The sequence below is a fragment of the Bos indicus genome, chromosome 16 (assembly GCF_029378745.1).
Source record: "Bos indicus isolate NIAB-ARS_2022 breed Sahiwal x Tharparkar chromosome 16, NIAB-ARS_B.indTharparkar_mat_pri_1.0, whole genome shotgun sequence".
In the NCBI taxonomy this organism is placed as follows: Eukaryota; Metazoa; Chordata; class Mammalia; order Artiodactyla; family Bovidae; genus Bos; species Bos indicus.
In genome coordinates, this window is record NC_091775.1 from 52,036,454 (window position 1) to 52,056,140 (window position 19,687).

The 19,687-nt window shown below is 59.1% G+C and overlaps 3 protein-coding genes across 5 annotated transcripts; 2 read left to right on the forward strand and 1 right to left on the reverse strand.

Moving 5' to 3' along the window:
- Window positions 1-20: 20 nt before the first annotated feature.
- Window positions 21-1,263, reverse strand: LOC139176279 (serine/arginine repetitive matrix protein 2-like). The gene is made up of 3 exons (XM_070767679.1): window positions 1,152-1,263; window positions 350-1,089; window positions 21-223 (listed from the first exon to the last, which is right to left on the reverse strand). The coding sequence occupies exons 1-2, from the start codon at window positions 1,261-1,263 to the stop codon at window positions 353-355; spliced, it is 849 nt and encodes a 282-aa protein (XP_070623780.1). The 3' UTR covers window positions 21-223; window positions 350-352.
- UBE2J2 (ubiquitin conjugating enzyme E2 J2) lies at window positions 744-12,676 on the forward strand. Of its 3 annotated transcripts, none has more exons than XM_019976641.2 (7): window positions 744-877; window positions 4,735-4,865; window positions 7,311-7,351; window positions 10,734-10,836; window positions 10,916-11,054; window positions 11,336-11,416; window positions 12,025-12,676. In XM_019976641.2, exons 2-7 carry the CDS (start codon window positions 4,735-4,737, stop codon window positions 12,307-12,309), a joined length of 780 nt encoding a protein of 259 aa, XP_019832200.1. In that variant the 5' UTR covers window positions 744-877; the 3' UTR covers window positions 12,310-12,676. The 3 variants fall into 3 exon arrangements, with proteins under 3 accessions (XP_019832200.1, XP_070624505.1, XP_019832201.1); XM_070768404.1 differs by lacking the exon at window positions 744-877 and adding an exon at window positions 1,082-1,188; XM_019976642.2 differs by lacking the exon at window positions 744-877 and adding an exon at window positions 4,501-4,517.
- A 2,782-nt stretch (window positions 12,677-15,458) lies between these two features.
- On the forward strand, window positions 15,459-19,475 carry C1QTNF12 (C1q and TNF related 12). The gene is made up of 8 exons (XM_019976962.2): window positions 15,459-15,780; window positions 17,535-17,651; window positions 17,732-17,816; window positions 17,903-18,054; window positions 18,371-18,479; window positions 18,728-18,818; window positions 19,022-19,100; window positions 19,276-19,475. The coding sequence occupies exons 1-8, from the start codon at window positions 15,613-15,615 to the stop codon at window positions 19,372-19,374; spliced, it is 900 nt and encodes a 299-aa protein (XP_019832521.1). The 5' UTR covers window positions 15,459-15,612; the 3' UTR covers window positions 19,375-19,475.
- The last annotated feature ends 212 nt before the right edge of the window (window positions 19,476-19,687 follow it).

Sequence of the window (19,687 nt, forward strand, 5' to 3'; positions counted from 1 at the left end):
GGCGGAAAATTCAGTCGGAGAACAGTGTAACTCTTTTTATGAGGACAGCTCTCCCCCTGGGCAGGGGCTGGGCAGGATTCCTACGCTGGACCCCACCTGGCACAGGTTCCAGTGGGGTTCCTGGCTCCACAATCACTGCGGTCACACAAGGTCACCAAGGATTCGATTCTCAGGGACCCAGGTGGTTCAGTCGCCAGGGACGCGGACTGCCTTCAGCGCTTCCCTGTTAAGTGGGCACAAGAACTGGGTCCTCCAGGCGGGACTGGGCCGATTCTTTGGAAGGGGGCGGTGGGAGGGTCGAGGTACCAGGGAACTTGGGCGGGGCTCATCCCGGCATCTCGGGGGTTACCTTCTAACTGGGCCTGTTTTCCCGCGGAAGGCAGGGGATCATGAGAAGGGGAACGTGCAGGGTCGGGGGGCCCCGGAGCCCGGCGGCCGCTGACAGCGATGTGGCCGAGGGACCAACAGGAGGGCCAGCCGTGGCTGATTGGGCCAGACCTGCCCTGAGCTCGTTCTCCGCCCCTCGGAGCTGCCTGTCAGTGCGCATGCGCCGACTGCTTCTGCCTCCCGGGACTAAAGGCGACAGCGAGATGCAGGCGACCTCCGCCTGGCCGTCTAGAGCGGCCGCCTCAACTAACCGCGCCCCGGAACTGGAAGCGCGGCTTGCCCCGCCCCGTGGGCGGCCATCTTGGAAGCTGAGGCGGCAGCAAAAGCGGCGGCGGCGGCGGCGGCGGCGGCGGTAGCGGCTGCGGTCGGGTGGGCTCGCTCCCGGCGCGGTGCAGCTCTGCGGCGCGGGCCCCACTCTCCGCTCCCTGCTCCGGCCTCGACCACGGCGAGCCTGAGCGCGGCGGCGGCCCACGCGCGGCGACGGGGAGAGGTGAGCGCGCGCCGCGGGCCCCCGCCGGGGCCTCTTCCGCGCGTCCGCCCCGCCGGAGCCGGCCCGAGCGGGGAGCGCGGGGCCTCCGCACTGCCCGTCCTCGTCGCGTCCGCGCTCGCGGGGCCCGGCCCGGAGCTTCTGTGCGCGGAACCCGAGGTCGGTTATAGCGGGGCGCCCGGGGCTCCGGGCCGGGTCGTCCCTCCTCCGGCCAACTTAGGGATTCGGGTGGCCACACGGTTGACGTCCCATGGAAAGGCTCCCGTTAGTGGCACACTTGCGGGCGCCGCCAGGACGAGCCGGCGTAGAGCTTGGTTTGTAAACGTATCTTGGGAATCGGTATCGGGGTGGGGTGGCTGCCGTTGAGCCCGCCGCCGCCGCCGCTTCATCTCGATCAGTTAGGACCCCAGACCGCCTCTTAAGTCCCCCGAGCAATGAACGTCTGGGGTGGAAACAGAATTCGGGCGGTCAGACTGGGAAGCTCCATGCTGGGTGGCTGGAGAGTACCCTGGGCCGGCTTCTCGCCTGTGCCTGCCTGCCCTCCCCGTCTGCCAGTTACTTGTCTGGGTCCACCCCTGGCCAGATGTACGCTTCTCGCCCCCTTCCCAGTTAACACCACTTATCTGGACTATGTTTAGTTCACATCCATTCTCAAACTCAAGCCGGGCCCGGCTTGGAAATGCTTAGAGAGGTCCCGGGGCAGCCCCTGGGGAGTTAGTGAGGGCCTGAGAGTTTTCTGGGCAGTGGTCAGGGCTCTGTTCTCTCTGGGTGAGGGACCCTCGGTGTAACTTTAGGGTCTTGCTTACTTGAAAAGCCCAGGCTCTCTGCAGGTACGGTTGGATGCCAGTGCCTAGAACTAGTGCTCTGTCATCAGCACACCTTAGGTGAGCCGACCTCTGTGCAGGTATGGGAGTGAGTGGCAGGTGCAGTGGCCTCCATCAGCCGCGGGCCTCCGTCCAGCCTGTGAAGCAGTCCCACTGGTGAAGGAAGAGACTTCCGTGGAAGTCCTGGGCACGGGGGTGTCACGTGCGCTCTGGTGGGTCAGACCAAGGTCTCTGGGCGGAGAGAAAGGAGCCAGAGGAGCCGGGCGGGCAGTGCTGGGTGAGGGGCGAGTCTTTGTACACGTGGTACTGAAGGGACTCTTGCCGGGATGTTGTTTCAGGCTACTGGCCTTCAAGCTGTCTGCACTGAAGTTTTTTCTGTGGACTGTGCTTCTTGTTTTGTTTTTTAATGTCTCCTGTAACACTTGTGCTCTGTCTGTGGGGACTTGGCCTGAAGGGACCTTGAGATGCACTTTGGGGTCTGTGGAGGCACCCGATATGCACCCTGTGTGCTTGGGGAAGACAGAGAAACTGGCTCGCCTGTCATCTGGAGGGACCTGAAGGCACTGCTTTGAGCGAGGCGGAGAGATCCCTTTCCTTTAATAAACGGAGCAGTTGAATTGTAAGTGGGCTTCTAAAGATTATGATTTCAAAAGCAAGAGGGAGAGGAAAGTTCATTTGTGAGGAGCCAGGCAGGATCTATTTTGTTTTGTGTGGCTGTCCTCTAACCTTCATGAAGCATCGAAGTCGGCCACTTCGATGCAGTTCAAGCACAAGTGTGTTTGAATTATCCAGTGAATTGGTTTGTGTGTGGCAGAATGTCAGACTTAAGTTGAATAGTTAAAGGAAACAAGTCCTGGGTGATGGATGGTCTTGCTTTTGAGTTGTCATGGTGTTTGTTACTAGATGTTGCCCATGGCGAACCACCTGGCCCTCTTGCCGTCTCTGGCTGGAGCTTAGGGGTGGTGCTGGGGGAGCACTCCCCTCTCAGGCTAGACCCTAACTACCCGCAGTGGGCACCCCAGCCAGCAGTGTCTGCTGGGGCCTGGTGGCACCTGTGCGATATGCAGCTGGGTAACAGGAAGGCCAGCAAAGGGCAGAATGTGGAGGCACTTGACCAGGGGAGTCAGGCACTGGACTGGGCAGGGCCTCGGCAAGGCATCCACTGGTAGAGGCTGGGCGAGGACATGGCCACGTGGTTGGGGTGAGGAGGGGTTGGCTCAGGCTGTAGGAGTGTCAGGGGCTGTGGGAGTCCAAATCAGGGGATAGAGGGCGGCCTGGGGCTGAGGACTTGGCAGGTGGCAGAGGTGTTGACATATATTTGTTCAGTTTTGAGTGAGTCCCGAAGGTTGTGATCTGAACTGTGCGATGAGAAGGGTCTGAGAGGGGAGCGCTCCCCCAGCACCACCCCTAAGCTCCAGCCAGAGCTTGACTTCAGTGAACAAGATGGACTGAAATGGGGGGAGACTGGAAGCCAGAGGCTGGTTGGACGTCTCGTGATAACTGATGGGCAGTGTAGTGGGCCCTGCATCGGGGGTGTGTGGTGGGATGGAGAGAGTGGAAGCATATGGGTATCTGAGGTTTAGAGACCCCAGGGCAGGAAGCAGGGCTGAGCATGTGGAGGGACCACTGCTGCACCGTGGGAGTGCAGAGTGAGACAGCAAGCCCTGGTCGTCATCTGGCGGGGCGGGTGCTCTGAGGTGGATCCCATGGGCACAGGGCAGGAGTCCATAGCCTCTAATGAGGCACTATGTGCAGAAACTGATGGGAGGAAGGGTGCAAGTGAGGTGAGGAGGGTCCGGCCTGGGGCGGGGAGCAGTGCCAAGTGGGTACTGGCTGGGAGGTCTGTGTGGAGGTTTGGCTGCTGACGTCCTGTGCTGTGGTGGACAGGTTGGGAACACAGGTTGGGCAGAGTGATTGCTCACTTGCTGCCCTGTCTAGTCAGCCTCCCCCGTCTTCTTTCTATCCTGTGCTGCACACCCTGTGTGTCCTCCATCTCCACCTTGTTTTACACCAGTGGCTTTCTTGCTTTATTTTTAGCAGCAGAACTTTTTCATTTATGCACCTAATTTCCATCTATGAGACGTTCTAGTTTGTTAAGTAGACGGAGCTGGAGCTGTTCTGGTGCCCCTGAGAGTGGGGAGCCCGACTTCTACTTCCCCGTCCTGCCCTCCTACCTCTGGAGCAGAGCTGAGGCGTCCCAGGTCCCCTGATCCAGGCCAGGTCTCTTCTCTCGAATGATGGCTGCTCCCTCCCTCCCATCCCAGCCTTAGTACTGTCCTGTCCCTCCCGTGCCATCTTGTCTGTCTTAGTCTGTCCCAGTCATCCTCTACTGGGCCTCCAGAGTGCCCTTTCTAACGGAAGACCTGATTTGACTTAAGACCTGGGCCTAAAAACTTTGTGGGGTGCCACCTGACAGCCTGGCCTTGAGTCCCTGGTCGGCCTCGTCAGCTGCCATTCACAGTGCTTCGGCCCAGTGCTGTGCCCTGGACACAGCACACTTCCTTACCTTAGCCTGTCCAGCTGCTCCTGCTTCCTCTTCTGTGCTGCATGTGTGTCTGGGTCTCTCTGGGGCCCCCTCTCTCTCTCCAGTCCCAGAAAGAGGCTATTCCTCTATTCCCTTGTTCTTCCCACCCACCTGTGGTCAGTGGTAAACATGCTGGAAAATGTTTAACAAGGAGCTCTGGGAGGGGCATGGAACCCAGTGCAGCGCTGGGGGAGACATGCACATGGCAGGTGGTTGGGGCTGGCTTTAGCTCGCTTCCACTCACGACTGACGAATTCAAGGGCTCTCTCCCTCTGAAGCTTCTTCAAGGACACAGGTGAGTCTGCAGGGTCTCTCTTAACCTTTGTATCTGAGGAAAGTCACATTGGCGAAGGACCTGCTGGGACAGGCAGTAAAGACTCTGCAAGGCTCATGGGTGTCTGAGAGGGCGGGCAAGTTGGAGCAGCCCAGGGGCCTTGATTCCGGGTGGCAGAGGTGTGGGCAGTGGGGGTTGCCTTGCTCTGTCCTGTGTCAGTGTAGACTTGTCTCCACAGATGAGCAGCAACAGCGGTAAGAGAGCACCGACGACAGCGACCCAGCGCCTGAAGCAGGACTATCTCCGGATTAAGAAAGACCCCGTGCCTTACATCTGTGCCGAGCCCCTCCCTTCCAACATCCTTGAGTGGTAAGGCTCTGCCGCCTCCTTCCCTGTACCACCTGCCACCTGGCTTCTCCCTGATGGGCTTAGGGCCAGAGGGGCCCTCTTAGCATGGGAAGGGGGTTCCTGTACCCTCATCGGGCGTGAGTGGACCGTAAGGCCTGCAGATGCTCTCTGGTTGTCTTCACAATGGATAGCAACCCGGGATGTGGCAGGCTGTCTTTGAGCTGTGCACGCTGGGGCCAGAGAGAGGGTCCTTCCTAGGGGTGACTTTGGGGCCTGCAGACTCACGCCTGTTGGAGAAGCTCCTTGTCTTGACTCTTCTTCTCTGCTCTTTGCTTCTTGATGCTGTGAGGTGGCCTGTCCTACGTTGGCAAGTTTGTGATGGGGGATGATGGGTCCTGAACCCTGCTCTGTGCCTGTGGACGTGCGTTTCATGGGAACTTGCCACGCCACAGAAGCGCTGCCCTTATCAAGTGTGCTGGTGATTTTGTGAGAAACAGTGTAGGGCTGAAACATTAAGGAGCATTTTCTCTGTTTGGAGGGTATTTAATATTTTATGTTTTGATCTTAAATGCTGTAAAAAAAATTTTTAGATCTAGAAGAAAGAGATCTGAGTTGAAGAAAAGTCTTTTCCAGGTTGGACAGGTGTTCAAGGATTTTGGATCCACATTCCTTGGCTTGCAGAGAAGGGTCAGCGCTGGCAGGTGGGCAGAAGGTCTCAGGGAGTCCAGCCTTGGTGTGTGGGGGAGACATCAGTATAACAACCCGCCCTGCCCCCAGGATGTAGCTAGCAGATGGACAGATGGACTCTGTGGCAGTCTAGGGGACATCCTTGTCATGTGGGGGACCCTCCTGAGTGGGGGTCAGGTCCCAGGTTCTACTGTTAACTAGGGTCTTCCCTAGAGAGGCGCGAGACGGAGTCCATTGGAGACCAGACACAGGCTTCCTCTCCTTGCCACGAGCTGCGACAAGCTGTATGCTGGCGGGTTGTCCTCAGGGAAGCTCCTTTGGGACTGAGCACCAGAGATTTCAGGGGGAGTGGGTCACAGGAACCTCTGCCTGGAGCCCCCCAGTATTCCAGACTCCCAGAAGGACTGCAGGCTTCCTTTCAGCACTGACCACATATTTGCCTAGTTGAGGTGCCGTTAAGGTGATGAGACCCCCTGGCATCCAGTTCCAGACACCGGCTGAGGACGGCCGTGTTGGGCCTGCTGTGTGGGCTCTTCCCAGCCGGGGTGTCTGTCCCCGCCGCTGGAGAAGAGAGCAGTCTCCTGGAGAGGGCTGTACTCGAGGCTTTCCTCACTCTGCTGCCCTGGGGCTGTCAGGCACTCAGAGCACTGCTTGCCCGGCCCTTCCTGATGTCCTTAGATTGGACAGAGGAATTGGGAGCAGTGACAAATTAAGGCCACGTTCCCCATTTTAAGGCCACCTTTCCCAGTTTATTCCTGGTCTGCTGACATAGGATGATGGTATTTTTTGAATCTGACCTATCAGCCAGTAGAGAGCAGGGGTTGTCGAAGTGTCCTGGTGGGAAGTAGTGTTTGGCGAGGTGGTTACGCGTGTGTGCACAGTTGTGTCTGGTCTTGTGTTTCTGGTTGGTTCTGTATTCTTCTTTGTGCTTTTCTGTTTTCTTTGAAAATTTGTAAGTTCAGGGCTTCCCTGGTGATCCAGTGGTTAGGACTCAGCTCTCACTGCCAAGGGCCTTGAATCCATCCCTGGTCAGGGAACTAAGATCCCATCAACCACACAGAGCAGCCCCCCCAAAAAATTGAGTATTTCCAATGCTTCTTGCCATAGAGATGAAGTGTTGTTTATTTGTGTGGAGAGCAGAGTCCATGGGGCTGTGGTCCCTCTGTGTGAGGCCTTTGGTGACCACCACGAACTGTCCCTGTTCCTCCTGCTGGAAGATAGCTGCTCTCGAGGTCACGTCTGAGTCTTCCAGGGTAGCAGGGCCAGGGGCACAGTCTCTGCGTGTCTCCAGCTATTCCTGGTGAGCTACTGCATGATATTTGGGCACACTGAAAAGCATCAGATTTCAAGTACATCTCAACTATAAATTGTGAATTTTTGTTTTTTTGTTTGTTTTTTTCCTCCACACTGCACGGCCTGTGGGATCTTAGTTCCCTAACCAGGGATTGAAACCTGCACCCCGTGCATTGGAAGTGCCAAGTCTTAACGTCTGGACCTCCAGGGAAGTCCTGTGAAGTGAATTTTTAAATTGTCAGTTGATGTTAATGGTCAAAGAGGGTTAGCTTTTTGCATACTGTGTTGTGGATTCAGAGGCACTTTGTAGAAAACTTGGAGGGCACAGCCTCTCTGATCCTGTTGGCAAGGCAGGGAGCTGTGTAGCTGGTCAAGTTTAGTCACCTGCTGATGTCTATGAGTATATTAGTTTCGGGTGGGCCCCAAAAACCCCAGCCTTGGAGTGATGCCATCCCCAAAGCCAACTCATTTTCTCTCGTCCCTCAGGCACTATGTGGTCCGAGGCCCTGAGATGACTCCCTATGAAGGTAAGTCTTTGCTCTGAGTTAGATGAACAAGAGGTAGCGTCTGTGTTCCAAAGAGACCTTACCTGAGAAACTCCGTCTGTTTGTCAGTAGTGCTCTTTCTGGTTTGGATGTGCGAGAGGTAGACTGCGCACATTTGGAGCTTGTTCTGGTTTCCTCCAAGTCCTAGAGGTGTTTGCTCAGGGTTTGGTTTTGCTGATGTGTCTCCGTCTTCAGGTTCGATCCCTGGGTTGGGAAGATCCCCTGGAGAAGGGAAAGGATACGCACTCCAGTATTCTGGCCTGGAAAATTCTATGGACTGTATGGTCCATGGGGTTGCAAAGAGTCAGACACGAATGAGCGACTTTCACTTCACTTCACTTCGCCTCTCTGTCTTCAGGGACTGCTAAAGTATCAAGTTTGCTCAGCGTCCTGTCTCAGTGGAGTCAGCGCTGGGAGAACAGACGGGGAAGAGGAAGACCAGCGTGTGTGTTGTTGAGGGAAAGGAAGTCATTTCCCGAGTGCTCGCTCTGCGCCGTGTCCTCTGAGCTCCGGCATGGCACGTTGTGTTGGTGGGGCACAAAAACGTGGGGGCCCGCAGGGCTTGCCAAGGGTGGCTGCTGCCACCCAGTGGCCTCTGGTGTTTGTGAGTAGAACTTGGAGCTGTCAGTCAGTGAGTCTCCAGGGCTCGAGTTGAGCCCTGGAGCCAGCCTCCAGGTGAAGCTGGAGCCCAGGGGAGAGCTGTGGCCAGACAGGCCGCTCTCTAGGCCTAGGTCCTGATTTCTGGTTGCTGGAGCAGCCCGCTTGCTGCTTTGCCATGGGGTTCTGTGTGCGATTTCCCTAGAGGGCTTGTGCTGCTGGGAGGAAGGGTGGGGTGACCTACAAGCCACTTACGAGCCTTGTGGGTAGGCTGGCAGAAACGTCACTAGCCTCATGGGACTCTGCTGGCTTGGGAATCCCCTGTCTTGAGGAAATAGTACAGAAAGCACTTGGGTGGCATGTCATTTTTGCCACAGGGTGTCAGGCTTGGTCATGGCTTTGCGTGGGGTTCCAGACCACAGGGCAGAAGATGGGCTGCAGGACAGCCTGTGTGGATCGTACTTACCAAATACATGCTGTTTTTTTAACAAACCTGAAGAGACACTAAGGACGAGCAGTGTTCTTTCGCAAGTAGGGTTATGCCTGGTTTTAAAGGTTTTTTATTCTTTGTGGATTTAGTGTTTTCCATATAGGAGGGGTGGGAGGTTGGACTGCAGGAACTTCCCCATCGCCCAGCCGCTCTGACTGATGATAAAAGTCCCTTCTTCCCCGGCCCAGCCCCGTCACTCTGCTGGCCCAGGTCTGGTCTACTCTCCTGTGTGTCCTGCTGTTCCTGGTCCTCGGGCTGGGACAGTCCACCTCCTCCTCAGGAGGGTTCCTTCAGAGACCAGGGCTTTTTCTGCTGCCCACCTTGCCACTACCTTCCCCCTTCCCCTTCGCACTTGTTGCTGTGCCCCTCCTGATGCCTGTCCCTGCCTCAGCTCAGGGCCCCGCTGCCCACAGTGCCACCCTCCAATGACTCTGCTCCGTCAGGGTCTCCCAGGGACCCTCAGCTGCCGTACCTGGTGGACAGCTCTTGGGTCTCAGTGTTTGGGCCTGTGTGGATTCTGATGCATAGACTCTGGCTCCCTCCTCGTTTGCTCCTCTGACTTGTGGGTGTTCTGACCCTTCCCTCGCAGTCTCCTTAGCCACTCTCCCACGTCCACATCTGTCTAGTTCCATGTCAGCTGCCCGCTGACCCCATCTTTGCTCTGAACTCTGCTAGTGCTGCTCTAGAACTGGGAGGCTCACGGTTCAAGTGGGCTTCCTGACACACGAGTGTTGATTTGTGTCTAGAGGTTTTATATTATTCCTTTAAAACCCTAGGAGAGTGTTCTGTAGACACACACAGGTTTATTCTAAAAATTGGTTCTAAAACTTACATGGAAAAGTGAGGGACTCAGAGAAGCTAAAATGGTTTTTAAAATCATAAAGCGGAAGTAGTCACTGTGCCTGGTTCTGAGACTCCTAGTGGTGTCGTGTTGACTGGACGGTGTGCTGGCCCTGGAGGGAGGTGCGGGTTCAGCTCCCCTACAGTAGGTCGGGGGCAGCACTGCCCTGGCTCCCGGTGTGCTTCTCCTAGGCCTCCCTCCTCCAGAGCCGGGCACTCTCAGTGGTGTCTGTCCTAGGGCTTGGCTGGGACGCTTGGAATGAAGCCAGAGGAGAGACCCCTCCCTCCTGCTGCCCCCCCACCCCCAGCCTCTCACACCCTCAGATGCACTACCCCCCAGGCCTGTGACAGATGCTCTGCGGTGAGAGCGGGCATCTGGGTGCCGGGGGAACTGCAGGCCCTGCTCGTGGCTCTGCCCCAGCCCCTCAGTGTGTGACTGCATGCGGAGGCCTTCCTGCCGGGGACCAGTGGCTGCGGGTGCTGCTGACAGTCCTCTGGATTGCCCGGGCACGTTGGCCGCCCTGCACACACCCTGCACTGCCCCCCCCCCGCTAAGTGGTCTCCACTAATGTGTGTGAATGTTCCTGCTCCTCTGGGCTGAGCCCCTGTTTCCACCTCCTGCGCTTTTTCCAGTTTGGTTTTTCTCAGTGCTCGTGGTGCGGGCGTGCTCCAGCGTCGTCTCGAGAGTTAATCCCTCTCTGACTGGCTTGTCTATGTGCAGAGGTGGCCTCAGGTGGCACTTGCCCGTCACCGCCGCCCCCCCCCACACACACTTTTCTGCCTCCATCATTCCTTCACCATGGGAGACTGCCCCAGACAGTTGGGAGAGTTGTGCAGAGACTTGTGGGGCTGGGGGCCAGCAGGGAGCCCCAGTGGGAAGATGGCAGCTCTGTCAAGCCTCATTGTGCATGCACACACTCACACAGACACGTGCATGTTGCTGGAAGTCCTGTCAAGTGACGTTCTTCTGCCTTGCCAGTCTGGGTGGGCCCAAGGTTCTCCAGGGGAGGGAGTAGCTCACAGGGCTTGGAGGGGGTAGGGGTCAACGTTGCGTTGTTGACTCATTTTCAGGGGGGAATGACAGCTATTCACCTGTTGCTGGGTGTGGTTTGGTGGAGAATGGGAGGCAAGAGGTGCAGGAATGAGGGGACCAGAATATGGGGGTAGGGCCAGTGAGGAGCCTGTGCAGATTCTGTCTTGATGCTCTGCTCTCGGGAAGAGAGGTGCGCAATGAGGGAAGAGGGGCTTGCGCTCGGCATGGGGTGAGATGGGTGGTAAGGCCTCTCTAGGTTGGTGGTTGTGAGCCACAGCGAGATGGCCAGCACTACATGTGTGTTCCAGGGCTCGTGGGCAGGAGTAGGGTGTGTGGGAGACTGAGGACTGTGAGGGCTGCGCCCACTGTGGCGATGACAAGGCTGCTTCTCTCTTCTTTTGCAGGTGGCTATTACCACGGAAAACTAATTTTTCCCAGAGAATTTCCTTTTAAACCTCCTAGTATTTATATGATAACTCCCAATGGAAGATTTAAGTGCAATACAAGGTAAGGTGCCCCTGCATGCTTGGGTGCGGGACTGGGGTCCTGAGGAACCTGTGCCCCGTTGACTGGGTCCCTTTTCCAGGCTGTGTCTTTCTATCACGGATTTCCACCCAGACACGTGGAACCCGGCCTGGTCCGTCTCCACCATCCTGACGGGGCTCCTGAGCTTTATGGTGGAGAAAGGCCCCACCCTGGGCAGCATCGAGACATCGGACTTCACGGTGAGCTTGGGGGTGGTGAGGAGGATGCTTGGTCTCCTCAGCCCAGTTAGGACAGGGACTCCTCCATTACTAGTTGGCATCAGGTCTAAGATCAGTTGATGATACAGAAAGGTAAATGGCCTTGGGAGACTCCATGTCAATCTGTCCTGAGGAGCACGCTTGTGGACTGCTTTCCACAACATGAAGACACCAGTCGCTCAACTGTCATTTAGTCTGTTTCTGGAACATGAAGGAACTGAAAGCAGCCACCAGACTGACATTTTCCTTCTTTTTCTTCCTAGAAAAGACAACTGGCTGCACAAAGTTTAGTGTTTAATTTAAAAGACAAAGTGTTCTGTGAATTATTTCCTGAAGTTGTGGAGGTAAGAAAGTGAAAGTTTGCCATCGGTTTTGCTTTCCCCAAGTCAGGAACACTTTGATTCTATTTTTTCCATGAGAACGTATTCCTGTGTGTTCTTGTGCTACAAACATGGAGAGGGGAACTGAGGTGCAAACAGGCAGGTGTTGCAGACCTGCCCCTCTCCTTGGGGCACCTCGGGGCTGGAGGGTGGGTTGGAGATGGGGGCAGGTCAGGGAAAGGGTGGTGGGCCTGCTGAGGTCATGGGTGGCCAGGAGTGAGGGGCGGGCATACTCCCTGGTCTTGGTGCTGGAGCAGAGAATGTGGCTGTGAGCAGGGGAGGCTGGGCCTCATGGGGGTTGGGGCCCTGGTGGGTCAGAGCAGATCGGATCTGGCTCAGTCCCAGTCCCTGAGGCACAGGCATGGTGATTCTGACTGTTCCCACAGGCCCTTGCGTCTGTTAGACAGGATTAGCAGCAGCTCAACCTTCAAAGGCAGTTGTTAGGATGAAATGTGTACAGCTGGTGACCACTGACCCTGCAGGGTCTCCGTGGTATACCATAGTCCCCTTCTAGGCCCTGAAGGAAGTGGCTTGTTTAAACCAACCCTTGTTTCCTGCTGTTTTTCTCTTAGGAAATTAAACAAAAACAGAAAGCACAAGACGAACTCAGTAGCAGACCCCAGGCTCTCCCCTTACCGGACGTGGTTCCAGACGGGGAGACGCACCACGGCCAGCACGGGCTCCCGCTCCTCAATGGGCACGCGCCGGGGGCCGGGCCGCACCTGGCGGGGCTCCAGCAGGCCAACCGGCACCATGGACTTCTGGGCGGGGCCCTGGCGAACTTGTTTGTTATAGTTGGTTTTGCGGCCTTCGCCTACACGGTCAAGTACGTGCTGAGGAGCATAGCGCAGGAGTGAGCTGCCACCACGACCAGCAGAGGGGTCGGACACGCAGGACGCTGGGCCCGAGCTCGACGTGGGCTGGCTGGACGTGCTGCGGAGCACTCAGGCCTGGCTGACTCCTGGGGTTAGCTTTTTAAAAACCTTTAAAAGGAAAACAAGAACCAAAGCGTGTAGTTTGGATTTGGAGGAAACGTGAGATCCCCAGCCCCCATGCTCGCCCTGGCATCTGGCAGGGGCTGAGGGGCTCCATGTCCACGAGGAGGCCTCACGCTTTGGTTTTATAGCTTATCTCCCGTATTGTCTTTTGGACCTGTTTTAGTAACCTGTTTTTCATTTTATTAGATTTGGTCACTTAAAAATATAAAACTCGATGCCTATCCAACACTCTGCGTGTGTTCTTAGTGCAGAACTCTGACCTGGCAGGCAGGGGCGGGGCCTGGCAGGTGGCCAAGGGTGGGTCAGAGGGTGTGGGCTCTGTCTGGCCTTAGTGTTTAAGACATGCTTGTGTTCACTAGAAACGAGCAGGTTTCTCTTAGGGGAGCACACGGGCTGTTGTGCTGAAGTTGAAAATCTGCTTTCTCACTAAGGCTGAGCTGTTTCTTGCCTGGTCACACTGCCCGCTTCCCTTCACACCTGCAGCCTTCCATGTGCTGCGCTGGTGGCAGGAGGAGACCCTCAGCGGTTCCCTGGGTCCCACCTGCTCCACAGGCTCCGCACTTGTGGTCCAGACCTTTGTTTGCCCTGGAGACAGGCTCCCAAAGATCATTTCACAGCAGATCTGTGTCTAGTTCCTAGAGGCTGGCTACCTGGCAAAGAGGGATGGACAGCTGGGTTCAGGGGCAGGGCCAGTGTGCACCCTCTCAGGCTTGGGATCTGTGACTCCCTGGATTGCCAATGTCTTCCTCCTCTGTGTCTCTGCTTAATGATGTCACCTGCACAGTGTTTAGTGTTTGGAAGGTGCTGTGCCTGGGGGCCACCAGACAGCGGGTGGTGACTTCACTGCGTGCCGGCAGGCGTTGATGCACCTTCAGCATTCTTTGTTTTTTGATCAACTTAAAAGTACTCTTTGATTTACCACTTCTGTGTATTTGACCCACTCCTGTGAAAAAAATCCTTTTGTCTTTGTTCCTAAATTCTGTGCTCTTCGTGTGTGTGAACCACAAGCCCATCTCCACCCAGTGCTGAGGTGGCCTGTGGGGCCAGAGCTGCTGCATGTGCCAAGGAGCTGGGCGTCCTGTGACCAGCAGTGGACCTGTTGCCTGGGCTCACTGCAGGGCCTGGCCACTGGTGGAGTGGCTCTGCTGGGCCTCCCTCCCCCCACTGCCAGCACGGGGGCGTGTCTGTGGAGGCCTTTACCTCTTCCAGGTGTGCCATGTTGCCTGAGGGCCTCAGGAGGCAGAGCGTTTAGCAGATGGATTTTTTCTGTATATGAAATCTTGACTTTCAAAAATCCTCAGCCAACGTTGGGAGCAGGTCCGTGCTGTACAGAGACTCCCCGGCGCCCATGGCGGCTTGCTGTCTGATGTGACCCTGAATAAAAGATGACTTTGTCCTCTCATTGGTTTGAGAGGGTGGGATACCTCCCCTGGGCGGTGGGTGGACAACCCGATGGGGGCTGTAATGGGGGCTCCCAAGGTCCTGTCCTCCTGTGGGGTGTTGGGGTGTCCACTGTCGGGTCCAGGTCAGCTGACCTGAGCCTGTTCAAGGGAGCAGTTGGTGGCTGTGGCCAGGAGGTGTGGACAACTCAAAGAGTAGGCTCCCTTTGGTCTGGCCTCAATCAGCCAGGAGGGCTGGGGCTCGTGGGGACTGCCGGAGGCTGGCACAGCTGGCGCATCCACATGTGCCGGGCCAGCAGGACTCAGGTGCTCAGCCTGGAGAGGAGTCGTCTGTCTGCCAGTCCCTTCCTGCTGGGCATTGGCCAAGGGCACGTGAAGGCTTTAACTGGGCAGATGCAGAGGGGCTTCTGTGGCGTGACCTCCTTGAGACTGGGCTCGCCAGCTGGACACTTGAGAGAGCTGAGGACCCAATGGCGAGCTCAGGATTCAGAGACTGGCTGCTATTGTCCTGGAAGGTGACCACCTCTACCTGAGTAAGGAGCGGGACAGGTGTCCTTGAGCAGACACTCCTCACATCGTCCCCACCCAGCTTGTCTCTGAGGTGGTTCTGCCTGAATCTGCCAACCCTGCACGTGACCCAAGGCTGGCTGTCTCCTTCCCACATTGTTCGTGCTGGACTTCTGTCAGGGGTGGGGGTGGTCTGGAGGGGTCTTCCGTGCTGCCCCTGGGACAGGGAACCCCACCCTTTTCAAGTCTGGGTTGCAAGCAGCAGGTCAGCCACAACTCTGACCACCCTTAGCCCCAGGCAGCACTAGCCAAGGGGCAGCTGATGAAGGGGGAGGGTCCTGGTTTAGGTGTTGGCCCCACCAGGGCCACAGCTTCATGCTGCCTGCAGCTCGTAGGAAGGTAAGGGAGGGCCCCAGCTCTCCCTGGGGACCTGCCCACTCTCGCTTGCTCTCCATTGCCAGAGTGGCTTGTCTGGCAGGGCACAGCCACTGGGGCCTCAGCTTTCCGCTGGCCTCCAGTGGGGGGATAGGCCTGGAGGCTGGAGGACCCAAGGGGCACAGCTGGGTGAAGGCAACCCCTCTGAGGGTTGGGCAGGCCCAAGAGGAGGGGCAGATGCGTGCCATGCCTTTGCTTATAGGTTGACCTGTCTCTTCCCTGCTAGCCCCACTGGCCCCTGGTGAGGAACCCCCAGGGTTACCTAGGCTGGGATCAACTGGGAGCCCTCCCGGGAGCAGAGCCACGGCCCCGGGCAGCAGGGCCAGAGGGACAGGCTGTGAGGTCACAGGAAGGGGCTGTGAACCCCCACGGAGTGTGTCCCCGCCTGGGGTCGCTGGGCTCCGCCCTGAAGGGGCTGAGATGGGGAGTGCACAACCTCTCCCCTTGGGTAGCAGCTATGTGGGAGGTGGGTGGTCTGTCAGTGGGGTTCCGCCCCCCTCCACGCGCCCACCCCGCCCCCTGCCGCAGGCCCTGAAGCCTGGGAGGCTGAGGTTCCTCCTTTGTGGGCCCGCCCCCTTGGAGCCCGCCAGCCTTGGGGAGGAGGGGAGCGCGGGCGGGGAGGGCACTGCTCACAAGGGAGTCTGCAGGACTGGGGGCGCGTCCCTCACTAGCCCAGCTCATCCTGTGCAGACATGCACCAGTGGCAGTCAGGCGTCCCTCGGGGCTGCGCCCCCACGCCCAGCCTCTGAGTGCCTCCGGTTGCCTGGGCTCAACAGCATTGAGCCGCTGCGGGCTCCGGACCCGGCAGCTCGCAGCCAACATGCGCTGGGCCTGGGTGGCCGCCACAGTCCTCCTCTGGCCACAGATCTCCTTCCTCGGGGGCAACGGGGCCCGGCGGGAGCCCAAGAGGCCTCGGCAGTCCAGCCAGCGCCCCATGGCCCCCAGCACCACCACACTGGGCAGCGAGGGGCTACTGGGCTTCCCCAAGGTATGCATGATCTGTTACGGGCCCACGTGAGCCATTCTCCAGCCCGCCTCCCCTGTCAGAGTGGGGTGGGACTTTGGGCAGGAACCATAACAGTGTGGATCAGGGGACCCTCTCTGGGCCTGGGGAGGGAGTAGGGGGTGGAGGGGCTTCTGTGGGGGCTACATTGAACCCACTGAAGCCTAAGGACCATCAAGCCCTGAGTAACCTGCTGCCCTGAGGTGAGACTGCAAACTGGGGAGGTGCTTTGGGCAGCTGGCTCAGACCCCTGGATGGAATCTGGTGCTCCAACTCGGGCTTCTGGGGTGGCCAAGGCTAGCCCTGCCCTGACCCACTGCTGAGTAGCCAGCATCCCTTACGGCCTCTGGGATGGGGAAGGAGGCCAGGTCCTGGGAGGCCCCTGGCTCCAGCCTACCCCCTGGCATCCCCTCTAAGAGAGCCTCTCACACCTGCTTCAGCCTCCGGTCTCCACCCTCTTGGGCTGGGGCTCCCTGAGGGGGTCTCGGAGCTGACCCCGTCAGCAAGGGCCTGGTGGCTCCTGGACTTGAAGTGAGGCAGCGGTTGCTGGGCCAGGCCCCCTGCCAGCCCTTGAGCCTTTGATCCTGGCCTTCACCTCCCGCGGGCGTCTCTATGGCGGCCAGCCCGGCTGCTCTCGGCCTACGCGCCCCGTTGGAGCCTGAGGCCCCATATTCCAGCTGGGCAGGCTGAGGAGAGCAAGTCCTCTGGCCCTGTTGCCAGGGGAGTGGGCTGCCAGCAAGCTCTGGGAAAGCTGCTCGGGGGAGGATCCTTGGGGGCAGTTCCTGCTCTGCCTGGCCCCACCTGCCTGGGCTGCCCCTCCAGAGCCATGGCAAGGCAAGGCAATCTGGGGGCAGACAAGGGCTGTCCCTGACCATGGCACCCCCACCCCAGGACAGCCCTCTGCAGGCGTCAGGAGACCCACTCTTCCTGCTGAAAGTGGGCTCCTGCTCCACCTGCCCCCCGGGTCCGCCCACTATGGCTCAGGTCTATGGTGACCGGAGGAACAGGTGGACTGCAGAAGGGAGAAACCCTGGCCCTCCCAGACCCCCAGACCTGGTCAGGACCTCTTGGCCTGTCTTCCTGGACAGCTGGCTCTCCAGGAGTGGCCGGGGCTCCACTGGCCTCGTGGCAGTAGCTCTCCCCCACCAGACCAGTGTCTGCTGTGCTCCTGGTCACTTTGTGGCCCTCCTGTGTGAGACCTGGATACAGAGAGGGACCAACCCCCAGCTCACACCCCCTCACTCAGCCCTGACTTTGGGGCTGGGTGTGTTCCTATCCCTCCCACTGCCCTGGTGCAGAAATGGGGTGTACGAGAGATGTCTGGAGGGTCTGATCCTGGGCCGCCAGCTTGCACACCCAGCGCCCACTCTCCCCAGCCTCACCATGACTCTGGAAAGCACTCCTGTCCATTGCCTGCCTCAGCCAGGCTGGACCTCTGTTGGGACAGGCAGGGCTGGCTCCATGTGCACATGGCCATGCCCGTCTGCCTGGGAACAGGAAGCAGCAGGAGGGGCCATGTGGGTCCCAACACAGCAGCAGACCGCAGGCTTCTGGACACGGGTCCCCAGCCTGAGCCCAAGGGGAGCCCTGCAGTGTCCCGTTGCCATATTTCCTGTGTCTGCACCGAGTCCCACCCCAGCAGCCTGGGCCCTAAGATTCCTGTTGTTCGCCGGGGGTAGTGGGGCAGGACCCAGCGGGGCCTGGTGGTCAGTTTACAGGCTTGTCCTCTGACCCTTCAGCTGCCCGAGGCCTCAGGGCCTGAGTTCACAGATGCCCATGTGACGTGGCTGAACTTTGTCCGGCGCCCTGATCATGGGCCCTCAAAGAAGCGGTGCCGAGGTCAGGACAAGAAATCGGTGAGCCCCGGGATCTGAGCCCAGGTCGGGGTGGCTGTGAGTGCCCCCTTGGGAGCCTCATTTTCTCCTGCCTCCCCCAGCGAGGCCTCTCTGGCCCCCCCGGCCACCCCAGTGTGGAGGCCCCCCAAGAGTCTGCACTGCGGGAGTTCCAGGACATGCTGAAGGGTAGGCCCCCTCCACCCCCTCTCCTCCTGGGTGTGGGAGAGAACCCCATGCTGCCACGAGCCACACCTGCACCGTTGTCCCCACAGAGGCCACCGAGCATCGGTCCTTGGGGCTGCTGGGCCCTGTGCTGCCTGAGGGGATAGGCAGGCAGCTGGTGGCTGAGGCCTTCCATTGTCGGCTGAGGGGCCCGGTGCTGGTGGACAAGAAGACGCTGGTGGAACTGCAGGGCTTCCAGGCCGTGAGTGGACGTGGCGGGCGGGCCCCACAGGAGAGCAGGCCACAGTGGCCCCCGTCCAACCCTGGGCCTCCACACAGCACTGAGGCTTGGGGTAGGGTGTGAGGAAGCCGGGGCAGAGATGCCTTCCCTTGTGGGGCTTCTTGGTGCCCAGAGTCCTGGTGGGGATGGATGCACAGGTCACCCTTCTGTCCTGCCCTGCCCACCTGGGGTCTGCTTGAGCTGAGGGCTGTTGGTTGCAGGCACCCTCCTGCACCAGGCTGGGTGTGGGAGGTTGGGCTCCAGACTGCAGCTGCGTTCCCCTGCTGTCCCACTCCAGCCTGCGGCCCAGGGTGCCTTCCTGCGGGGGTCTGGCCTGAGCCTGGCCTCTGGTCGCTTCACAGCCCCGGTGACTGCCATCTTCCAGTTTTCCGCCAGCCTGCATGTGGGTGAGCAGATCTGGCCAGGGTGTGGGTGATGGGGAGGGGCTGGCCCTCCAGGTGGGCCCCAATGTCACAGACCTCAGGCCTCAGTCCCATTGCAGAGACACCTCCTGCCTTAACCCTGCACCCACTGGGGACTGGACAGCCCTCATGCCCACCCTCCCCAGCCCACAGTGTGCCCCGAAGGCCCCCAGGCCCCTCCCCCTCTGCTCCGTCCTCCCTGTGGGCACTGCAGACCTGGCCTGTCTCCCCAGATCCCAGGGAGCTGCAGGGCAGGGTCCGGCCAAGGGCCCGGGACACAGTGCGGGTGCTGGTCTGCATTGAGTCCCTGTGCCATCGCCACATGTGAGTGAGCCCCCTGGGGGTCGCTGAGGTGTCCTGAGGGGCAGGGGACCACCTACCGCCTTGCCCACAGAGGGGGGCTGCCCCGAACACAGAGTACCGTGGTGAGCCCTGAGGTGGGAGCACGCAGGTCTCTGGGCACTGACAGGGGTGTTCCCCCCACGGCCACTGTGCCCTGGCCCCTCATCCCTGGACCCCACGTTCAGGTCCCTGGAAGCCATCTCCAGCCTGGAGAGCAGTGGCAGCGTCTTCTCGATGCACGTGCAGGGGCTGCTGCAGCTGCAGGTGAGGCAGAGCCACTGGTGCGGGGGTCAGAGGAACACCGGGGGTGGGGTCCTGGACCTCTAAGCCTCAGCCTGGGCATTGCAAGGCCTGGGGAGGGGCCACCTCGTGGGGCTGGGTGTCGACCAGAGAGCAGCTGGGCCCCATGGGTGGTGACGTCCACTGTGGGTGTCTGCAGGCTGGACAGTACACCTCCGTCTTCGTGGACAATGGCTCCGGGGCAGCTCTCACTGTGCAGAGCAGCTCCAGCTTCTCCGGCCTGCTCCTGGGCCCGTGAGGGATGGAAAGGGCCTCAGAGTAGTCACCCTGCCGCCCCCACCACTCTGCCCGCTGGTAGGCCTGTGATCATAGCAATAAATAAAGGTTCCCCAGCCCCCACCGTCGCCTGGTCACTGGGGAAGGGGCAGGGGGTGGTGCAGAGTGGCCATGGGTATGGGTGAGGGCTTGGCCGGGGAGGTGGAGGCTCTGGCTAATCACCCTGGCAGCGTGGGTGTGGCCCCAATAGCCCCTGCTTCTGTTAAGAGCCACATTTACTCTGAGGACAAGGACAGTTGTCCATTCAAGCTGCCACTTGGCCCTGCCCATGACCT

Bases quoted from the DNA above. Each gene is read 5' to 3' on its own strand.
- LOC139176279 (XM_070767679.1), bottom strand. From the start codon at position 1,263: ATGAAGCGGCGGCGGCGGCGGGCTCAACGGCAGCCACCCCACCCCGAT. The intron at 1,090-1,151 runs GTGTGCCACTAA...CGAATCCCTAAG, and splicing joins CGTCCTGGCGGCGCCCGCAA to TTGGCCGGAGGAGGGACGAC.
- UBE2J2 (XM_019976641.2), top strand. From the start codon at position 4,735: ATGAGCAGCAACAGCGGTAAGAGAGCACCGACGACAGCGACCCAGCGC. The intron at 10,837-10,915 runs GTAAGGTGCCCC...TCCCTTTTCCAG, and splicing joins AGATTTAAGTGCAATACAAG to GCTGTGTCTTTCTATCACGG. The intron at 11,417-12,024 runs GTAAGAAAGTGA...TTTTTCTCTTAG, and splicing joins TATTTCCTGAAGTTGTGGAG to GAAATTAAACAAAAACAGAA.
- C1QTNF12 (XM_019976962.2), top strand. From the start codon at position 15,613: ATGCGCTGGGCCTGGGTGGCCGCCACAGTCCTCCTCTGGCCACAGATC. The intron at 15,781-17,534 runs GTATGCATGATC...CTGACCCTTCAG, and splicing joins GGCTACTGGGCTTCCCCAAG to CTGCCCGAGGCCTCAGGGCC. The intron at 18,055-18,370 runs GTGAGTGGACGT...GTCCCACTCCAG, and splicing joins AACTGCAGGGCTTCCAGGCC to CCTGCGGCCCAGGGTGCCTT.